This window comes from Poecilia reticulata, chromosome 9 (genome assembly GCF_904066995.2).
Source record: "Poecilia reticulata chromosome 9, P_reticulata-male-v2, whole genome shotgun sequence".
In the NCBI taxonomy this organism is placed as follows: Eukaryota; Metazoa; Chordata; class Actinopteri; order Cyprinodontiformes; family Poeciliidae; genus Poecilia; species Poecilia reticulata.
Genome location: NC_088838.1, coordinates 12,135,956 through 12,156,213, shown reverse-complemented (window position 1 = coordinate 12,156,213; position 20,258 = coordinate 12,135,956). Strand labels below are relative to the sequence as shown.

At 42.2% G+C, this 20,258-nt stretch overlaps 1 protein-coding gene across 2 annotated transcripts in view; it reads right to left on the bottom strand.

Moving 5' to 3' along the window:
• hectd4 (HECT domain E3 ubiquitin protein ligase 4) overlaps nucleotides 1-20,258 on the bottom strand; it is a 37,792-nt gene that overhangs the window by 4,408 nt on the left and 13,126 nt on the right. For both annotated transcript variants that reach the window (XM_008419091.3, XM_008419092.3), the window contains exons 21-70: nucleotides 19,239-19,437; nucleotides 18,997-19,116; nucleotides 18,801-18,905; nucleotides 18,536-18,699; nucleotides 18,169-18,414; nucleotides 17,839-18,031; nucleotides 17,654-17,758; nucleotides 17,459-17,547; nucleotides 16,788-16,960; nucleotides 16,519-16,654; nucleotides 16,296-16,440; nucleotides 16,017-16,183; nucleotides 15,768-15,914; nucleotides 15,496-15,680; nucleotides 15,253-15,406; nucleotides 14,893-15,173; nucleotides 14,604-14,790; nucleotides 14,424-14,505; nucleotides 13,327-13,529; nucleotides 13,041-13,176; nucleotides 12,677-12,859; nucleotides 12,395-12,559; nucleotides 12,129-12,298; nucleotides 11,097-11,212; nucleotides 10,907-11,010; nucleotides 10,397-10,558; nucleotides 10,115-10,263; nucleotides 9,923-10,002; nucleotides 9,569-9,732; nucleotides 9,238-9,475; nucleotides 8,983-9,119; nucleotides 8,768-8,894; nucleotides 8,184-8,321; nucleotides 7,890-8,026; nucleotides 7,641-7,801; nucleotides 7,376-7,557; nucleotides 7,088-7,293; nucleotides 6,372-6,502; nucleotides 6,062-6,267; nucleotides 5,798-5,977; nucleotides 3,554-4,947; nucleotides 3,031-3,238; nucleotides 2,726-2,949; nucleotides 2,417-2,562; nucleotides 2,219-2,322; nucleotides 1,751-1,874; nucleotides 1,175-1,365; nucleotides 619-765; nucleotides 261-380; nucleotides 21-176 (exon numbers count right to left, since the gene is read on the bottom strand). In XM_008419091.3, the coding sequence (XP_008417313.1) occupies nucleotides 21-176; nucleotides 261-380; nucleotides 619-765; nucleotides 1,175-1,365; nucleotides 1,751-1,874; nucleotides 2,219-2,322; nucleotides 2,417-2,562; nucleotides 2,726-2,949; nucleotides 3,031-3,238; nucleotides 3,554-4,947; nucleotides 5,798-5,977; nucleotides 6,062-6,267; nucleotides 6,372-6,502; nucleotides 7,088-7,293; nucleotides 7,376-7,557; nucleotides 7,641-7,801; nucleotides 7,890-8,026; nucleotides 8,184-8,321; nucleotides 8,768-8,894; nucleotides 8,983-9,119; nucleotides 9,238-9,475; nucleotides 9,569-9,732; nucleotides 9,923-10,002; nucleotides 10,115-10,263; nucleotides 10,397-10,558; nucleotides 10,907-11,010; nucleotides 11,097-11,212; nucleotides 12,129-12,298; nucleotides 12,395-12,559; nucleotides 12,677-12,859; nucleotides 13,041-13,176; nucleotides 13,327-13,529; nucleotides 14,424-14,505; nucleotides 14,604-14,790; nucleotides 14,893-15,173; nucleotides 15,253-15,406; nucleotides 15,496-15,680; nucleotides 15,768-15,914; nucleotides 16,017-16,183; nucleotides 16,296-16,440; nucleotides 16,519-16,654; nucleotides 16,788-16,960; nucleotides 17,459-17,547; nucleotides 17,654-17,758; nucleotides 17,839-18,031; nucleotides 18,169-18,414; nucleotides 18,536-18,699; nucleotides 18,801-18,905; nucleotides 18,997-19,116; nucleotides 19,239-19,437 (9,167 nt within the window). The remainder of the gene's footprint in view (nucleotides 1-20; nucleotides 177-260; nucleotides 381-618; nucleotides 766-1,174; nucleotides 1,366-1,750; nucleotides 1,875-2,218; nucleotides 2,323-2,416; nucleotides 2,563-2,725; nucleotides 2,950-3,030; nucleotides 3,239-3,553; nucleotides 4,948-5,797; nucleotides 5,978-6,061; nucleotides 6,268-6,371; nucleotides 6,503-7,087; nucleotides 7,294-7,375; nucleotides 7,558-7,640; nucleotides 7,802-7,889; nucleotides 8,027-8,183; nucleotides 8,322-8,767; nucleotides 8,895-8,982; nucleotides 9,120-9,237; nucleotides 9,476-9,568; nucleotides 9,733-9,922; nucleotides 10,003-10,114; nucleotides 10,264-10,396; nucleotides 10,559-10,906; nucleotides 11,011-11,096; nucleotides 11,213-12,128; nucleotides 12,299-12,394; nucleotides 12,560-12,676; nucleotides 12,860-13,040; nucleotides 13,177-13,326; nucleotides 13,530-14,423; nucleotides 14,506-14,603; nucleotides 14,791-14,892; nucleotides 15,174-15,252; nucleotides 15,407-15,495; nucleotides 15,681-15,767; nucleotides 15,915-16,016; nucleotides 16,184-16,295; nucleotides 16,441-16,518; nucleotides 16,655-16,787; nucleotides 16,961-17,458; nucleotides 17,548-17,653; nucleotides 17,759-17,838; nucleotides 18,032-18,168; nucleotides 18,415-18,535; nucleotides 18,700-18,800; nucleotides 18,906-18,996; nucleotides 19,117-19,238; nucleotides 19,438-20,258) is intronic.

Genomic DNA, 20,258 nt, shown 5'->3' with positions numbered 1-20,258 from the left:
ATGACGAGGGAAGCACTAACTTGTCCCATGAACTTCCTCTCCAGTGAAGCGGATGTTGAAGGCGTATGTTGGATCTCCTCCGCTGGCCAGCTTCACACAGAGCTGAGACGATGGCACACAGGAGAGCTGGCGTGCTGCCTGGCAGAAGTAGGTGTTTTCTGATGATCTAATTTCACCTGAAGGGGGCGGGGGAGAGAAGTGTTACAATATCCAGAAGGTTAAACACAATGTCCTGTGACGAAAAATGGAAGAAAGTCTACCTCCAACAATCTCTAGAGGGTCCAGTGTAATCTCTGGAGCAGCATGGTCAGCTGTACGTTGTACTGTAGCATTTAATACTCGGTTCATAACAGTGACCTTGGTGTCGTAGAAGACTAGGCCTATCAGAAGGAGATGGAGGTACAAAGATTACATTTTTCAAGCACTACAATAAAAAATAAATAAATAAAAGTTTCAGCTTGCAATAATTTCTAACATCAGTCAGCCTCAACTTGAAACAGTTTATTTGCATGAAGCCTGTATGTCATTATTTGCTCAGCAAGCTTCAAATATTAAAACCACAGCATCTCGTACAAATGCTTTTAGTCCTGCTAGATTTGTTTCTGACTTGATGCTCACCTTTTGCTTCACACAACAGCGCCGCAATGCTGTTCTGATACGTGTGCGTCTGTCTCAGCTCCACCAGTGGCAGAAAGAAACTCTCCAGGGTGTTGTTGAGGGACTGCAGCAAAGCAAAGCGCAGGCGCAAGCTCTCCACAGGCACATCTGTAAAAACACCAAATCACAAAGATAAAGCTGAGTGACAAAAACACAAGTGTGAGGCAGATAGGAATGTTTTAGAAATCATTCTGAGATGAACTTGTTCATCGATCAGAAGTCAGAATTTGAGAAAATTGGTGCAAATTTTGCATCAAGTGCTTCAAAACTAGGAACTCCAACAATTTTCTAAATTCTACAAGTACATTAAGTACATTAACAAAAACAACATTAACTTTCATGCCTTTTTAAGTAAAAGAAAGTTAAAGTTAAAAAAGGCACAAAAGTTAATAAAAGGGTGGAAACAGATCATTTAAAACAATTTTCTGTGGGCTTCAAAACTGCTAACTATCAAAGAACCCGCAGCGTCTGCAGAAGCTCAGGCTAAAAAATAAAAAAAGGCAAGTAAGCGACTTACTGAGCAGACAGGCCACACGGGGATCAGCAGCATCACTGGGATCTAGGTAGACCTCGTGGGGGTGCAGTCTGGCTGGAGTGATAGCCAGGTGACGACACAACCGGTTGATATATTGCACCAACGCCACATCCATTTCCAAGCTCCACTTTCTACAGGCCTTCTGGGCGTGGCGAGTGTCTATACACGTGCACCTTCAATATAAAGACAAGTTTTAGCATTACATAAAAAACAGACACACATGTTTTTACAGTAGGAGACTTTAAGACAGTTATACAAACTTTAGCAGTATGTGAATCTCCTAATTCTTATTCTGGTCGGTTCATCTCTAACTGGGACAAATGCACTGATGAAATGTAGAGCTGAAAACAAGCAACAGCTGTATTACTTTTTTCTTTTTTTTTTTAAGATTCTGATAATTCAAGATGCTTTTCTAATCCGTGGAAAGTTAGTTTGCATAGATAAAATGTTGTTGAAGACCAAATGGCAAAACTGACAGCTACTTTCTGAAGAACACCTTTCCTTCTGTGATGGTAATTACGGCATTTCAAGTGGACGAGATGATCCTTTAAGTCTCACCTTTCAAAATGAAGGTCGTAACCACAAGCCAAAATGGCTCGCCACACACTGCGGATGTCTTGCTTTGCCCGATCGACTGTAAATTTATGGAAACCTTCCAGTGTCAGGAACTTTTCCTCTGGCACTAAACGAAATAATAGAAGAGATCATAAACTATTGTGTCAAATCAGACTTATTTTTACTTTAAAATAATTTAACCCCATCCCACATTTTTACATCCTAATAAAAAGAGAAAAAACATTCAGCTGAGTCAGATATAATGGTTTTGGAAGTTGTAAATAATGTTTGGAAGACAGAATTGATTTAGATTAAAGTCTACTTTCTACTGAAAAGCTTTTTAGACCATTTGAATTACACCATTCAAATAAAAAAATAATCTCAAACTTTATATGTATGGAAGTAAGAGTAATTTTTCTAATGTTTTGAATGTATTTATGTGTAGTCACAACAGATGTGATTTTTGCCAACCTTCAGTTTTTTTAGAGGGGGATTTTTCTACGTCTTTCTCATCTGGCCTCGATTTCTCAGGAGATTTTGGCTTTAAGACAGTTTTCTTCTCACTCAGCGCAGTTCTGGAAATAAGTAAAAAATATTTAGTTTGATGTCAATTTTTTTTTTTTTTTTTTTTACACACGTCATATGAGGTTTTGCAAGAAAATGGCTCACCTAACACTGTTGAGGACTGATTTCTCCTTGGTGAGAGGCTTTGTGATGGGTCTCTTGGTGCTCACAACCTTACCCTGATGTTGTTCTTTTCCTGCTTTGTTGTACTTGTTCTTATTCGGTTTGGGGGTTCCATACTTTCGTAAAATCTGAATGAATAAAAAAAAAAATCTAATATTATTTTTGACTTTTTACAGTACTCTACTTGTGAAGAAAAGAAGCAATTTTAAGATTTGAAGTATTATCACAGTCAAATACAAAGTTGGATGGTTGAAGGTATGACAGAGAACCGTAAAGTTTCTCATTGAGTACCTGAGTGAGTTGGTCTTCAAGCACTTTCTTGGGAGGTCTAACGTTGGTAAAGAAAGTGTGCAGCAGGTTCCCTGGAGTCTGAGAGTTAATCTGCTCTTTGCTGAGGAAAATATCAGACACCTTCACGGGCTTGGCCGGTGTGAGGCTCAACATTTGCTCGGAGTGCACGCAGCTTTTAAAAATATCGGTCAGGACGTCTCTCGCTCCTGGTACGAGTTTTTCACCTGGAATAGGAAGGTAGATTAGATTAGACAGAAACACTGTTGATCTATAAAAACAGTGAAACTTTAATGTTTAACACCAACCTTTGATCGACTTATCCAGAAAGTAGTCTTCTAGAGCAGAGCTTCCCTGTGTGTCAAACAGGCTTTGGTTAACACTGGAAACTGTCAGGATCTCCTCGTTGGTTAACTCCATCAGCTCCTCTTCACCTTCCAGGCTGGACAAACCAATCAGGTCACCGCTGTTGAACAGACTGGCACGGATCTTTTCCACCTTCGCTCGAGAGCGGATCTATATTTAACCGAACGCAAATTTTGTTTTATTTCATTTCAAGGAACAAAATTTGAAAACGTTTAAGGCAGCACGCTAAAACTCCAATCCTAAAGGGCAGGTTCACTCCAACTTGTAGATGACTACCTCCGCATACCCTGCTGAGGTAGTACAGTATAATACTGCCTCTGTAGCAGTATACCCGTTTCATCATTTAATCCAAGTGTGTAAGACAAAGAACACATCTAAACATTGCAGTACTCTGGCCCTCGAGGAATGAAGTTTTAGATCACTGGTTCAAACAGTGTGAATGCTTTTGCAACAGATTCACCTCACCTCAATGACAGCATAGCCCTTGATAGGCCTGGCTGTAGCTGTTGTGCTCTCAAAGGAAGTGACTGTCTGCATAGAGGCTCCATCCGAGGCAGACGGTGTGTCTGTGTTGTCCAGAGGCTCCCCCAAGCTGCCGATACTCCCCAGGCTTCCCGTGCTGCACAGCGACGTGTCTAGACTTTCCTGACTGGAGACAGTCTGAGAGTCCTGAGGAGCCTGCTGGGGGTATGTCACTGCCGAAGCAGCGGCAGCGTGCGTGAGCTGGGGGACAGCTGAAAGCTCCTGATCGACAGAAAGTTCGCTGACTGTGCGAGAGACCCCCTGAGAGGAGCTGCAAATGGAGGTCTGACTGGTGGAAGCCGAAGCGCTCACACTTAAAGCTGGAGTGACACTGCTGGAGCTGTCGGGACTCTCAGGACCTCCATTTGTGGGAAAAGGTCGGTCAGGTTCTGGAGCAGCTTTGCCATCGTGTGGGCTTGAAACCCCGGCTCCCAATTTCTTCTTGGGATCCTCTTCCTGCACGGGAATGAAGACTTCATCTTTGAACAGACCTCCGTGTGCATTGCATGCCCTGCGGATGGCATTTCGAACAACCGCCTCCTCGAGGTGTGTGGGGATACCTGAGAGTACCAGCAGGCGGCTATGAGACGTGGGACCCACTAGAGCTTGGCAAGCGTCCGTCACGGCGTCGCTGGTTACGCTTAAGCCCTGCGGGTCCTTATTGGCGAGATGCCTCAGAATCATCAGGAGGGTGAGGCAGCGGTGGAACCACAGCATGTCCTCGGGTTTGCTGCCCGCCATGTTCAGGAGGGCGCTGTCACTTTCTGACAGCCTCGTGCCTCCGCTTGTTCTCTTTCCAGAGGCGGCTGCTGCCACAGCAGCTGCTGCCCTCTCACGCTTCATCTTCACCTTCTTACGCTTCGAAAGCAAACTGGGGCTTTGTGGCGTCTGGCCCGGGGACGACGAAGACGAGGAGGAGGAGTCGCTGAGGTTTGGTGCGCTGGTGGAGGAGAGGGGTCCCACCGAAGAGCTGCCGACATTGAGAGGAAGCGTCACCTCCGCCACAGCCAAACACACCTCCATTATGGCATGGAAGTAGGTGGAGAACCGGCTCTGCTCCGCCCCCAGCGCCAACGCTATGCCTCCAGATGACGATCCTCCTCCGGCGCATCCAGCCGCCCATCCCTGAGTTTCCCTGTCGTAAAGTTTTCGGAGCTCTGTCTGCAGGGCCATTAGGACTGCCAGGCAGGGGTTCAGCAGCAGAGCAATGGAGCTGGAAAGGCCAGAGGGGCTCTTGCGCTGCTCCAAGTGGTGGATCTTCCGCAAAAGTTCAGCCAGCAGGTGAAAGATGAGCTCCTTGATGGAGGGAGCCAGATCAGTAGTCCAAAGCAATCCGCCTATAAACAAGACAGAAATGTTAGAAACTGCGATCTTAGGACATTTGTGTTTGTGGAGTTTATAAAGTCTAGCAGCTTTGAATCAATATTTGATCTGGAAAATTTTAATGCACATGTTTAAAGCAAAGTATTTTGCATTTCCAGGCACAGTGATATTTAACATCACAATCACGTAACTATGTTACCTTAGTTATAGAAATGCTGTATATATCAAACATGACTTGAACGAAATTTGATTTGTCAATTAATGCCTTGAAATTGGGCCTCTGTCTCTTTAAGATACTCCTGCTCTTACCGACACTCCACCTTTAGGAAGTCATCACAACATTTATCCATTAAACTTTGACAACACTATTGAGGAATAGCTCGTATGATTAGCTTAGCAGATGTGCAGTTCCACTAGGTGGTTGCTGATTGCTACTGGCTAGTCTGAAGGAGCTGAGTGGGGTAGGCACAGGAGAGGGCTACTCTGTGAGGCAGAAGCTTGGCTTAGAGACTGCAGATCCAAGGAGGAGCTCCATGGAAAATGCAGCGTTTGGTGAGAGCAATCGTTTAGGTACCCTGAATAGTTGCCACAGGAGATTAAAGGATTTCTCAAACATACATAAAAGAGTTGAAACAACACTCCAGGTATGTTTTCGATAAGAGAATAATATTAGAACATTAGAACGGGATGTAAATCTCAAAAAAGCTGATTTTACATAATACTGCCCCTTTAACAAGAAAGAAAAAAAACTACTTACCAAATCAATACTTTAAACACAAAGTAATGTCACCAATGACAGTAGAAAGCATGTAATACCTTGGTCAATGTGTAGCTTTTATTTTGGTGAAATAAAGGGAAACCTACCGAGCAGTTCTACCACCTGCAGCAGCACCGATGAGGGCACAGTGTCCAACTCATCCTCAGATCGCTCGCTGCTCTCCCCCAGCTTCCACGTCAACAGCTGCTCTGCAAACGCCATTGCCAGAGGAAACTCTAGTGGTAAGGAGTGGAGCACCAACACAGCACCAGGAGGGGGCGACACTCCTACAACCAAAACAAGATCGAACTCACTTAGAAGCGCTTCTTTTTATTCTTTAAGAATTTCGTCCTCGTAATGAAAACACTCACCGAGCTTGATGTGCACTTTGTCAGTGGGAATGATAACAGAGGGGTACTGGTTTGTGGTGGGAGGGGGCGTAAGGCCTGTGTTGGTAGGAGAGGCATCTAGAGGATAACACACTGCCTCCATCAGATTCAGCTGGCCATTTCTTCGCACTTTGTGACACAGGCCATAAACCATGACTCGAGTCCAGGGGGCCTTGTACAAGCTTGAGCTAAAAGGTTTTGACAAGATACGAAAGAAGTTCAAAAACATAAAAAGTGAAGCTAGGGAAGCTCAATTGTAAGTGTCTGCTGTTGTGTGTTTGATGTGGCTCACTCTTTGCGGCAGCCCAGTTGACTTTCTTTGCAGGAGACGATCACAAACGCCGCTCCGGGAAAACTAACATCCATACTAACTTTTGACTCCAGGACAGGAAACTCCTCAGATGTAAACTGCTCAGGTGCATTCTGAAAAATATACGAGATAGTTTGTGTGCAGCAATGAGTAAATAACCAGAAGCATATACTTCACTACAAAAACATTCATAGTCCTTGGTCTTCTTCACATTTATTCACTTTACAGCCACTAATTTGCCACAAGCCTTTAGGGAACAGAAACATGTAAATCAAAAAGACCAAATTGGACTATTAGTCTTCAAGCTAAACATACATTATCCCCAACACATTATCCCTCTAGTGTAAACCCTGGTGGTGGTAGAATCATGTTGTAGAGATGCTTTAAAGATACTTTTAACGTCCAATCCTGCTACAGTAAGAGTAACTCAAAGACTTGCAGGCGTAAAGGGAGCAAAATACTCAAAATACTGAAGATAATTGCAAAAAAAGAAAATAAAAATACACACAATTTCTGATTTTAATTGCTAAAAAAAATTTAAACCTTGTTCCTTTTCTTTTCATTTCATAATTACACACTACTTTGTGTTGGTAAACTGCATAACATTACCCCCAAATACAGTTAGGTTTGTGGTTATAATGTGAGAAAACATAGAAAGTTGAAGATTAATCAATAATTTCACCGGCTGTAGAGCTAACCTGTAGGAAACAGCAAATCTGTTTTGTGAGTTCCAGTAAACTTTCTTCTCCTTGATGCAAGGCACGAGTGATGGCCACGGTCAACCACTCCCGGATGGGCTGAGCATTGCCCTGATAAAACAGGTCTGTGGGAGAGCAACTTTGACCTTCGAGGTTGTGAAGCACCGACTGAGCCAAGAGAATGGAGCTGGAGCTGATGGTGCCATCTGCAGGAAGAAAGAATTTAGCATAGCTTAGAAAATTCCCATGACAAACAAAGAAATACGGTTCTTTAAAATGTATTCTCACCAGGGAGAGGTGGAGCCAGCAGCTGATTAGACAGCAGCTGCAAGTGTTCCAGAGTTATGTCACGAATCGCAGGGATGTGGAAGAGACGAGTGAAAGTGTGGGGATTCTTGGGGGCGAAGATGTTGAGCAGAGCCATGCGACAGTATAACCGAGCGAGCGCGCTTTCGCATCGAAGGAGTTCCCTAAAGAAAAGCGGCGACACTGATATTAAACCCAGATCTTTGATTCAGATGCATCACACTCATTCCCTTTGCATTTATATTACCTATGAATCTGAATGTTACTGCTGTCCAAAGACACCAGGCCGTTGGCCGCAGTGCGTCGAGAACCTGCTGGCGGACGCTCGAGCATCTCAATGGGGTACCAGTATCTGACGAGCACACCTTCGCTGCGGAGGTACGTCTCCACCTGCACCAGTTCATTCACCTGAACAAACGCATGAAACGCTTTAGTTTACAAATAAATCTGTTGTGAGGCCAAAACAAGGAAGCCCACCACAAATGATTAGACTTACGGAGTCCACATCCAGCACAACCCCGTGCAAACCGAACGTCTTCAACATTCCACGGATAGCAAACTTGGGCAGCGCTGTTCCTCCAGTCGTGCTGTTGGTGTTATTGCTGTCAGGACAGCGGATGACCACAGTCAACCCTATGTGAATAAAGTATGTTATGTTAGTCACATAACATTACAATCATTTACCAAATGTAAGTGCTTCAATACATCTCAAAACAAGCAATGAAGTACTACGAGGACATTTAGTCCCACTGTGCGATGCCAAAAAATCTTTAAATACGTAATGCGATACCTTTTCGGACTTTGTCAATAGTGAACTTGTTGGCCTCATCTTTGATGTCCTCAATAGTAGGAAGGTAGAGGTCACGAGGAATACCACCATTCTCCTCATACAGGAACTCCACTGTCTGCCTTGCGATGTCAACCATGCCTGTTTCCAGGGAAACGCACAGAAATATTGTCAATTACACAAACAATGTCTAAGGTAGGAGAGAGTAGATATTCAACAAGAACTGCTAAGAATTGCTCTCATTTTGTGCGTACTTCCTGTCTGCCCTCCTTTTCTCAGGTGGAAAAAGTGGTGGTGTTTTTGTGTTATTGAAACACAAAAACATACTTTCATCAAACATCATATATTCATATATGTAAAATTAGTTAAACACAATACTGTTTGCATTTTAGTTTGACTTGAAAGAATCTTCTCCGTTTAATGTACCTAAAACTAATAACCTTTATGGGATTTAAGACGGTGATTTACCATCAAATTCACTATTTCTCCATTTCAGTTCAGGAAAATATATATGTATATTTAAAATACTGCATTCAGTGATTTAAGTCATAAGTGCCAATTAAGTTAAATCTCTTTATCTTCTTTACCCAGCTGAAGGGCTCCCTTGATTTGATCCAAGCCCGATTTCCTCTCAGCCTCGTTACGGAACCGCCTACGAATAGTAGGGAATACTTTCGTCTCCCAAGCCTTCACCAGAAGAGCATAGTGATCCTCCTAAAGTCAAACCCAAATCAAATTTAATACAAAAAAGAAGAAACAAAGGAGAAAAACACAGTATAAAGATGCTGAGGACTAATCTCACTCTGGGAACATCGTCATCATCCTCGTCATCACTCTCATCATCAGCAATAGGTGGGGGGTGTGAGTCAGGCCCAGAGGTGAACAGGTTTTCATAGCTCAGCTCCACCTTGTAATGGCACGACAGATCACTGTTGTACTCTGTAAAAACAGAAAAAGTCAAAAGAGAAAACTTTATTATTAGCGGGAGTAACATGTAAACAAAAAAGGAAGTCTGTGCGTTTTCGATAAAACACTGAAACGATTGCAAGAGACATACGCTGCTGAGGAACTGCAACGGCTGCAATCCGACAGGGGGGGCCATGAGAGCCAGAGTCGGAAGTGACACTTGCACCTGCATCATTATCACTGTCTGAGGCCATGGCAAAGGGAAGCGCTTCAAAATTTGCACTTATTTCCTCTGCTAGGTCTACACATAAGTCAGCTGCATTCCGGTGTGCTTGGCCTTCTGCGTATGCAAAAGGCCGGCTTCCAAAGTTGGCACGGATCTTTGCATTCTGCAAAAAAAAAAATGGAGAGAAACAAAATCGTATACTGCATAAGATCAATCTAGAGAAGCAGCTTTTAATTTAATCTTAGCATAGATTTACCTTCTTCTGAATGTGGACAAGAGGCCACATTCCACCTGCTACATCTTCAAGACTAGGATGTAGCCGCTGACCACAGTAAGTAAAGTAGACTCTTCCTTTAGGGGCCTGGCCAGGAGGGGGCGGTGTGCCCTCTGAGCGCTCCCAGCCAATTCCTGCCACATCGCCTGTATTTACCCAAATTAAAGATTATCATCTACATTACAGCCAAATCAAAACCACACATTGGGAATGTTTTAACATTTTGCTTATGAAAAAAAAAATACTTTTGGAAAAGCAATGTCTGCAACTTTACGTCAACTAAACAGAGACTTTAATTCAAACATTATGGGAAGCATGTTTATTCTCCTATCTTACCAGGAAGTAGGACCACATCAAGTCTGACACTTTTCCACTGCAGCAGACTGGAGCCATTGTAATGCACCGCCCTACCATTACTGACGCATCGCAAGCAGACAGGAGACAGACACATAGGCAAAAATGTTAGTCAGCAATCAAGTCCTACAGAACACCATGTGATAAAAAAAAGTAATATATAGCTGCACTTACTTGTGAAACAGACATGTGCCAACAGGGTTGGTCCATGCTCCGTCTCTCTTCTCTGCCTCTGTGGCAAAACCAAAGGACACTATTGGCCCACTGTCCTCCTCAGAGTCTCCATAGGAGACAACTTCTATCTCCCAGTAAAAGGATGGTGCCTACAGCAACAAAAAGAGGAAAAAACAACACTGATGACATTCTTAACTTGCATTGTAATAAGTAATTTTATCAATACTTCTGTCATGGCAAAAATAATCGCAAGAAAATCTGACTTTACTAAAACCTTCATACCTGAACTGGCACAGGAGAGGTGGCATAGATGAAAGTTCCTCGGGGCAGACCGCCTCCGGCGCTCGGATCAGCCAGGAAGGTGACGGAAGTCAGCCGGGAGGAGAACAAGCAAGCACGGACTGGAGGAAACACTCTGGACGGACACCAAGTGATCTCCTTGGGCTAGCATAACGAACAGATTAAAGATTAAAGGAGCAAAACCATTCAGACAGACAAAAGTAGAGCAACTAAATCACACATATAATCCAAACATATGTAATACATGAACAGCAGTACATCATTCACTGTGTTACTTTATTTCTCAACAAAAAGGGAAAAAAAATTAAATGAATTAAAGTTGTAATAAAACTTTCTTTGACAATAATATAAGATTTTTTTTCTCCTGCAGTCATATATATTGTCGACTGTCCAAAAACAACAGAGACATGTTACGTGAGAGGTGACACCTTTTATGTGTTAAGTGCTCTTGTGGGAAAAAAAAAGGTGAAGTAGGAAGTTACTGCCACCTACCTGCCGTCTGTCTGTCTGCAGTGGTGGAGGCGGTGGCCGAGCACAGTCCCGGTACAGCATTCTTACTCTCTCACACTGAGCCTCAACCATACCAAGACGCTCTCCTGCACGAGATGAAAAGAGGCCACCTGTCAGACAAATACAGACCAGTGGTGAGAAGCTTTCTTTAACATGCTCCTCATTTGCTCACCAGGGCTGCACTCCTGGGCAACCAGGTTTAGAACCTCCACAGCAGCTGGACACTGTTGAATGAACTCCTCACAGAAGGAGCTGTCCTCCAAGAGCTGTGCCATCACCAGACATGCCCTGGAAAGAAAAAAACTTGTTTAACAATCATATTTTTCTAAATTTTATATGAAAATTTAAGTCTACAAGGAGATACATTTTCCTCCATTTAGGATGCTCAGAAGAGGAATCTGGCTGCAGATACTGCGTCTATCATTCTGCTGTAAATTGGAGACGCTTAAGCCAAATACCATCAGGTAAATTTCTTTTTTTTTTCTTATATTTGTTCAAAACTGGAGGTGAAAGGGGAAGGAAATATGATTTCTTTTAATTCAAGGCAATTTATACAAAGCCAAAAAACAGAATAAATACAAAATTAAATGCAATAGGGTTTATATAAATATTTATAATCCAGATGCTTAAAAAGGTAAAAAAAAAAATTTTTAACAAAATTTCTTTGTGTAAATAGTTGCCATCACTTTTTATTAGAAGTCATTTAATTGTTACATCAATAATAGCTTTCATTAATATAATTTTTTTTATTGCACAAAAAGCAATAAGAGTTCTTAAGTGAAGTCAGCAAAAATAGGGCTTCCCAATTTCCTCATGATAGTAGGAGCACTTACTTTAGTTCGAATGAAATTGATGTGTTTATTACTCTCCACTAAATAGATGTTTGGGCAAATTTTGTTGCATTTGCAGATTAAATATTTACACAAAAAATATGAAATATTAATATGTAAATATTTCAAAACACCATGTACTCGAGAACCAATCTCACAGTGTAAACTTTAAAGGTGAAATACATGAAATTTAATTTAAAAAAAGAACTTTCTGTCCAATATTTATTTTTTTATGTCTATAATAAACTTTGCCGATTTTGAAAAGAGGTCATATGTTTCCAAATTCTTACAGAGCTCTTTCTGCCTGTTAGCAGAGCTCCAGCAGTCACAATTCTCAAAACAAGTCAAATATATCCATCATAGCGCTCCCTAACCTAGTTCTGATTTCAGCCAGCAAGCGCACTGCAGCCATTACTGGGCTGGAGCCATCTCCAGTAGCTGGTAGGGACGTATGAATGGAGAGACTGCCCTCCTGTGGCAGAAGCATAGACTGCACAGCTTGAACCACCTTTTCTGTAATTGAGAGCTTATAAATGGGAAGAGCCTAGTAGAGATCAGAAAAGGGAGAAAACAGGATAAGAAATAATCAGGTTCTTATTTTCCATAGTAATAAGAGCTGTAATGTGACTGGAATTCTCACCTCAGATCTGGGAGTGCAGAGGCGTGATATTGGTACTGTAAGGACGTCTGAGGCTTTGCAAGCTCTTCTGTACTCACAGGATGGAAATTTGACAGTAGCAATGCCCTCCTGCTCATTTATGGACATTACTATGCCCACACTACCCAGTACTCCTTTACCCACCACCTGTGAACCAGATGAATGACTGTAACAATGCTGACAATCATATTTGACTATTAACGGTGACATATAACAGCACAAGGTATATATAATGAAGAAAAATACTTGTCTTGTTTTACTGACCTGGACTTCAGAACCAATCTTAATTGTCTCCTTGAAGCCCCCAAGTGCGCAAAGAGCAGCAACAGCTTGTCTGCCGATGGCCTGCAGTTTGGCTAGTTTTCTGCCACTGCTGCTACCATTTTCCAAGATGCTCTCAGCATACTTTCCCAGCTGAGGAATAAACATCAGAGCTCGGGAAAGCACCTAAAAAAGAGGGAAAACAACCAAAGGTTTTAACTGACAATTTATTTAGAAATAAAAAAGCTTTAAACTGCAATAATATGTAAAGGTCTAGCATTATGTTAGCAGTTTCTGCAAAGAACAGTGTTCAGCACCGCTATGAAGCATAGAAACCGTGAAACAGAAAAGAATGATTATGTCTTACTTTTTCGACGGTGCTTGTCCAGATCTGTGCAGTGTTGGATTCTGGAGCAGTGAGTAGACTGTGCAGCAGGGCAATAACCTCAGCAGCCATACTGTTTGCAACGTGACCGCTGATGAATGGCCGGACTGGGTCGGACCTATCGTGCGGCGATTGTAAAAAGAAATGTTAAACCACGGACGAAATCTCCAACTGTCACAAATTTGATATGAACAATATTTCCTGCTTTTGTACATTGTAAAAGCTGAGTTCTTTTGAACACTTCATCACCATATCAAACAAGTAGCACCTGGCCAATTCAGCGTTCCTGTCCCTACAAACGGCGGTCTGTGCCGTTTTCTTTTTGTCGCCAGCCGTAATGCCCCCTGCCGCCTCCTGAGCCATTGTCTCCACAGGTGGACCGACGCTCACTATCAGTCCAGACTGAGCCCACTTGTTGGCCTTCCTCAGGGCAGCCGCTGCCTCTTCAGTGATCACCTCACAGCTTCCACTCTACGGCAATAAAAATTGTACGAATACAAAGTTTAGAAAGCAACTAGAAAACTTGCTTTGATAGAAGGCATGGATATGTTTTAGGTCTATACAGTGTTTTGCATAAGTTTTCATACCCCTTGAGCACATTTTGTCACATTACAATCAAAAGCTTCAATGTAGTTTAATGGGAGTTTGTGACGGAGCAAAACAATGAAACATTACTGGGAAGTAGAAGAAAAATTATGCATAGTTTTTACATTTTACAGCAAACAAAAACTATTAAAAGTGTAGCTTAAATATGTATTCAGCCCTCTTCACTCTAAAACCTCTTAATAAAATCCAGTGCAAGCCTCTCATTAGTAAATAAGCACCACCTGTTTGTAATATCCTCTCTTTATAAGTCCATCTGTCCTGTAAGGCCCAAAATGTTTGCTAGAGAACATTAGTGAGCAAATAGCATCATAAGGACCAAGGAATATAGCAGATTGGTCAAGGATAAAGTGTGTGTTAAGGGAGGCAGGGTTAAAAGCAGGCTTATGTTATAAATCAATATCCCAACCTTTCAGCATCACATGGAACAACTTTAAACATCTAAAAATGGAAAATCATGGCACAGTGGTTATCCTACCAAGACACTGCTTTACATCTAAATCGACAAGCCAGATAGGGAAACGGAGCATTAAATAATAAAAAATTCCAGTCTTCCTTTTTCAATAATAACGCAACCCATCACCTTTAAAACACCATGCCCATGGAAACACCATGGAATGGTGGTGGCAGTGTCCAAGTTGAAGGGATGCATTTATGTTAGTGGTTATAAAATGGCGACGTGAAAACGTATACTTTTGCAAGGAATGTTTTTTTTTATGCTTACAGCAACTAATTTTATTTTATACAAATAAAAACTCTTGCCTTTGTCATGTCTCTGTCCATCTTTACCACCTTTTCCATATTTGCCCCAGTGCCCAGTCGAAAAGGTCGCCCCTCAGAACTGCTGCATTTTGGAGCGAGTGGAAAAATATTCAAGTCAGAAAAAACTGATATTAATTTTGCCAACAAAAATCGAAATTGGTTGACGACAAGAAATAGTACCTAAGAAGAGGCTGTAAAACCTCATGGGATGACTGATCCTCTCTTTTGTGGATAAAAATTGACAGCTTGCCATCAACTGCTTCTGCTTCCTCCCCGATATCCTCTGTCTTGAGAGCTCCTTTGGAGCTGGCCCGGGATAGACTGGTGTCTGGCTCGGAGGAGCTGGGAGAAAGGAGGGTCTGACACCCTTAAATGTGAAAGGAAAAAGCATCATCATAATTACCTTTAAATCGTTTTAAGAAAAGGGAGGAGCACATATAGTAAGTCCTTCGTGGCTGGAGACACAAACCTGGCACTACATAGTCTGCCAGCTTAGCCAGAAGCAAAGCAGCAATACGTGATGCTGGGTCACTGGCATCCTGCTGCTCAGCATCTAGGGTGTTTATTGAGTAACTCCACGAGGGCAAAGCCACGTTACCACAGTCCTCAACACTCATGAGAGGCAGTGCAGCTCGGCATAGCTGCAAGATGATAAGAACTAGCTTTGGAGAGGGTCTCTGGTCAAGCAGTAAGGACAAGAGCTTAGAAACACAGGCAGGTTGGCTCAGGATGGCTTTCCCTATGTGGCTCCTGCGATAAAAAGCAATGGGACGTATAAGTATACAGAAGGAATATATAATAACATAGATATGGAGTGCTTTCGCTCTACCTGGAAAGATCATTGAGCAGACTGAGTACATCCTGCAGAGCATCATTGCCAGCTGCCTGATTTCCACAGCACTCTGTTGCTCTGGCTAGGTGATTGGTCAGCAGGCTGGAAACCTGCCTTGCCAGGCCAGAATGAACTGCATCTGTTGAACAACCTGTAAAAGACAAAACCAAGTAAGGTGACCAATAATAAACAACATACCTCAATAACAAAATATACTTTACTTGAGAGCAGACCACAAACCTTCCACTTTCTCCCACTCGATGCACCGGTTGGCCAGTACCTGAAAAGCAGCCCAAGCCATTGTGGCCACCTTCTGCTTTTTGGTCTGCTTCTCATTTGAGCTGCATTCTCTCTGACCACTCAGACTGCAAAGTCTATCCATGAGCTGGACAAGTCCACTTCGAACAAGGCACTGCTCCTCACTCCTATAGCGACAGATCAGGTAAGTTAATCTGACTCGTTGTACCGAGTGACGTTTTGCCAGACCGATCCTTCAAAGTCGATTGACTTGCCTGGTGTAGGGGATTGTGCAAAGCAAGCCAATACTGTTGGCACAAGCAATAGGGTAGCGAGCACATAGTGACACTACAGAGGTCATGGTCTCTCCGAAAGCTTCCTGGACCTGCTCAACCATTCCACCACAGGTCAGCTCCTCGATCCTGAACAAATGATAGACAAACAGATATGTAGAGGAAAAACAAGTTTTTGTGCACACTCTTCTTAGTAAACAACATTAAGATTTTCTTGGCATCTTTTCTTACCTTGGGCCACCTTGTAGCACCATAGTAACAGGTCCCACCAGATGTGTTACCCCACCCACTCTGACTGCAGCAGTTAGCAGTTCTCTCATATGAACGAGTGCCTGCTTCCGCGTGCTGCCTCGTCTCCAGCGTGTCTGCGCAGCCGACAGGAAGCTGCTGCTCGACACCTACACAACCGGACAGAACAAACCAGAATTCACTACATGAGTTTCTCACTTGGAGGGGGTAACATATATTTCCAACAAAGAGGCAGGCGATAATAATGTCTCCAAAACTTACAGCCTGATCAGGTGTGGTTCCAATGAAAGCAAACAGCTGTCCCAGCAGCACACTGTATGTTGGCTTGTCTCTGCCGTCCTCAATGGCCAGAGACTGCAGTAGGGTGAATGAGCTGCTGCGATGACTGGTTGGGTGGTGTCGCCTTCTACAAATAAATAAAGTAAAACATTCAACTTGAAGTCCTAGTGGTACTTTATGTCTAATCCAATTACCAACTAAATACCTTTGTGGAGCATGTGTAAACTCTAAATCTTGGTTGGCAATCATCTCCAGGTCAGAGGGTGCAGACATGCTGCGTAAGAAGACTGGCTGCTTGACCAAGGGGATCACTGTCTTGGCATCTGACACCGACTTGGAGGCTGTCACAAACAAAATGCAAACAAAAAAAAAAAAACACTTAGTTTGAGAAATATGTTGCTTGATTGAGGAAAATGTCACTAATTGCTTTTCTGTAAATATGTAGTTTTTTTTTTTTATTAAATGAGTGAATACCTGGACCTGGAGTCCCAGCTGGTGTGGTGGTTAGACTTCTGCAGTGTGGAGCGATGGTAACGTGGAGAAGAAGCTCAGAGCGGTTCATCAAACTTTTTACAAGCATTTTGGTTTTAGCCAGTGGGACGATGCCTCTGATGAGTGTCGTGTTTACTTCCTGGAAGAACTTTTCCCTGTTTGAGAATACATGAAAAGTTAGTGACGACTACCAAAACTGCCATTATAAAATGGCCATTATTTTAGTATATCCAATAAATATGGATTAAAAAATAAATATGAAACTCGTTGGGATTTTTTCTCATTGTGTGTTGAAATCAGATGTAAAAGTTTCAGCATTTGTCAAGATATTTACAGGTTCATTTGCTGAAGTACACCATAACAAAATATTATATTCTAAACATCTGTAATATAATGTAGTATAACAGTATATTATTAATAGCTATTTTGGTATTTAGTAGGATAAATGTACCCTAGTATCATGTCAGTCGATCATACCGCACAGTAAGCTAATTTCAGAGCAATCATCATGACTAGACCACTGTTAACCCTGCCAATAACTGAAAATACTTTTTACAAGCACATTTGAATAAATTTGCATTTTTTGCACGCAAGTGTAAAGTTAATGCAGTGAGAAAAACTGTTTTTAAAAAATAAAGGCAAAATCCAGGTACCTCAGTGCTAGAACAACATTCTCTAAATCACTGAAATCGAATGGAACCTCCTTCAGGGAACATAGTAATTCCAGTTCCTTCATTTTGTTCTGGCAAGAAAAAAAACAAAACAATTTCAATGGCAATAAAACAACTATGGTGTTTTCTATTTTCTAATCTTTTAAACATAATGTAGACAGGACAGGTGAATGATACCTCAAAGAAGTGATAGTCGTGAAAAAAAGGAGTGTTGTTCTCCAGTTTTCCTTGCTGAGCCTCTTCTACCTCATTTTGCCACTTCTGTTCCAATTCTGCAACACTCTGAAAGCAAAGCAGGACATAAGAAAATATTTGAGGATTTTCTCAAAAGCACGGTGAGTAATTTCAAATTATAGACTCACTTGCAGCTGACGCTCCATTGCATTGATCTTTTTAAATGTCTCAGCCATAATCTTGCAGACTAGGTCATATTCCTCTGTGTGATCTTCTCTGTACTGATAGTTCACAAGTGACTGGAGAGCATCCACCAGACTCAGATGTTTAATGACACAGGATACAATAACCTCTTCTAACACGTCTGGACGGATCACCTCCCTGACGTAAAACAACGTGAAGAAGAAAAAAATCTGTGTTTTAGAAAAAAATGCTTCGACAACAGAGCAAAATAATTCCCGCTCAGTGCTTAATCTAAGGCAATATGTCCTTTCCATGTGATGGAACGATTCCCTTACTTGATGCTGGGGCGGAACTGTGGTCGAGCCCTTCCAGACACTTCCCTCAGCCTGCTCATGATGCCTGGAGGAAGGCGGATACGAGGCAGGTCAAAGTAGGACCCGGGCATGAGGCCCGGAGGCGGGATGAGAACATCAGAGGGGTAAGTAAACTCCCGGTCCTCCTCAATAGTGAGTGGCAGTGGTGAGGGGCTGGGCGTGAGAGCTGGAGAAATGGCACCGTTTGCTTCCACCTGCCATTGGCATCTAAAATAAAACAAGAAAAGTCTGTAAGTATCGCATATCTCCACCAAACGTTCTTTTGCAGTATCACTTCAATCGTTAAGCGGAGGACATTTTGAGAAACATTTCCGCGTAGATGCGTCACCTTTGCAAAAGCTTTGAGCACAACAAATCCTGGCAGGCTTCTTCTTCTCTCGTCACTTCTGGCCCGTTGTAAAGAATGCGGAGCATTGAGCAGGCCAGCACTGACAGACCCAGTGCGAGGTCTGCAAGGAAGGGGAGGCCTCCAGAGACATCCTCAGAGGACTCCTGTTGAACAAGAACAAACGGTGTGTTCAGGGGTGACGTTCGCACTGCCGGTGTGAATAATCAGCTGGGGATATGGAGGTGGAAGTACTTCCACTTGTTACCTGAGCTCTGACTGTACAGGCAAACCCCCACATGGCTTTATCAGGAGTGTTGTGTTCACGGCCACTTCTCATTTCAAAGGAAAATGTAACAGTATCGCCTTCAACCTGAATAAGATAAACAGAAAAAAAAAAAACAATTAAAACACAACGGCTAATACAGGCTCACTATGCATTTGTGATTCATATTCCAGATTACCTTTACAAGATCTTTAGGCCAACCCGTTCCTAAGACACTGCGACTTCCATACCCCAGAGTGTTTCCTCCATACTCTGTTACTTTACGACTGTTGGTGTTGGGACCAGCATAGATAACCAGCTGAAATATACAACATACTGAATGTGTAAACAGGCACAGCTGTTACAATTAACTGCACAGAATATGTGGAGAAGTCTCAAAGAATGAGAATTACTTGTACTTACAGTTGACAGAGTTATTACCTTGTCATAGTCGTACTGTGAGGAGCAGCGGGCATCGAAGCGCAGGTACAGGCAGCGAGCTCCTGGGATGTGTACTGTCTCCTTGAACTTGTAATTATCCCTCACAGGGTGCATCGTCTCGACCGTTTTCCCAGCAGCCCACGGAGCAGGGATCTTCAGTCCAGTCAAGAACCCGGCCTCTTCTCGTTCATCGAGAATTCTTATTTGAATGACACAAATAATCAGGGGTGTTCAGAAAGCTTTATGATGTAAACTAGTTGTATCATTCAATTAGAGTGGATGGCAAAAGCATTCATCCTCCTTGAATGCTTTGCCATGTTGAAAGATTACAGCCGCAACCCTGCATGTATTTTTGTGGGAGCTTATGTGGCAGCCCAACACAAATGATTACTTATGAAGTGGAGAAAAAATAAATAAATCAAACATGGTTTTCAAACTCAAAACTTTCACAAATAGAAAAACTGTACACTATAGAGTCTTTGTATTCATCCTTTTTGAGTTTGTAGTCACCTTTTGCTTCCGTTACATTTGCTTGAAGTATGTTTCTACCAGCTTTCTACTGAAGTTTTACCCATTCTTGTATTCAGATGATCATTTTATAAAAATTCAAATGATACAAAATTAGTGAGAGCCATTCTTCCTTTTCGCCACAGCTCACAACAAGGTAGGACTTTCTTTCAACAATTTACTTTTTTTCTTGAAACACTTTCATAATTGACATATTTGTGGCGTATTTGGCTATCCTTGTCAAGACATTTATAATTAGGTAACTTCTAAAGATAACTGGTTACTCTGGAGAGAAAATACAAATCCATACTTTGTTGAAAACCAGGTTTTATTTTCTTTCAACTTCATGATTATGCAATACTTTGTGTTGGTATATCACCTAAAATAATATAAAAAATATTTTGACATTTGTGGCTGTAATGAAATACAATAAAAAGAGGTTCAAGGGTTATGAATACATTTTATGTAACGTTTACAGAAAAACTATGTAATGTTAATTATTTTAATAATAGT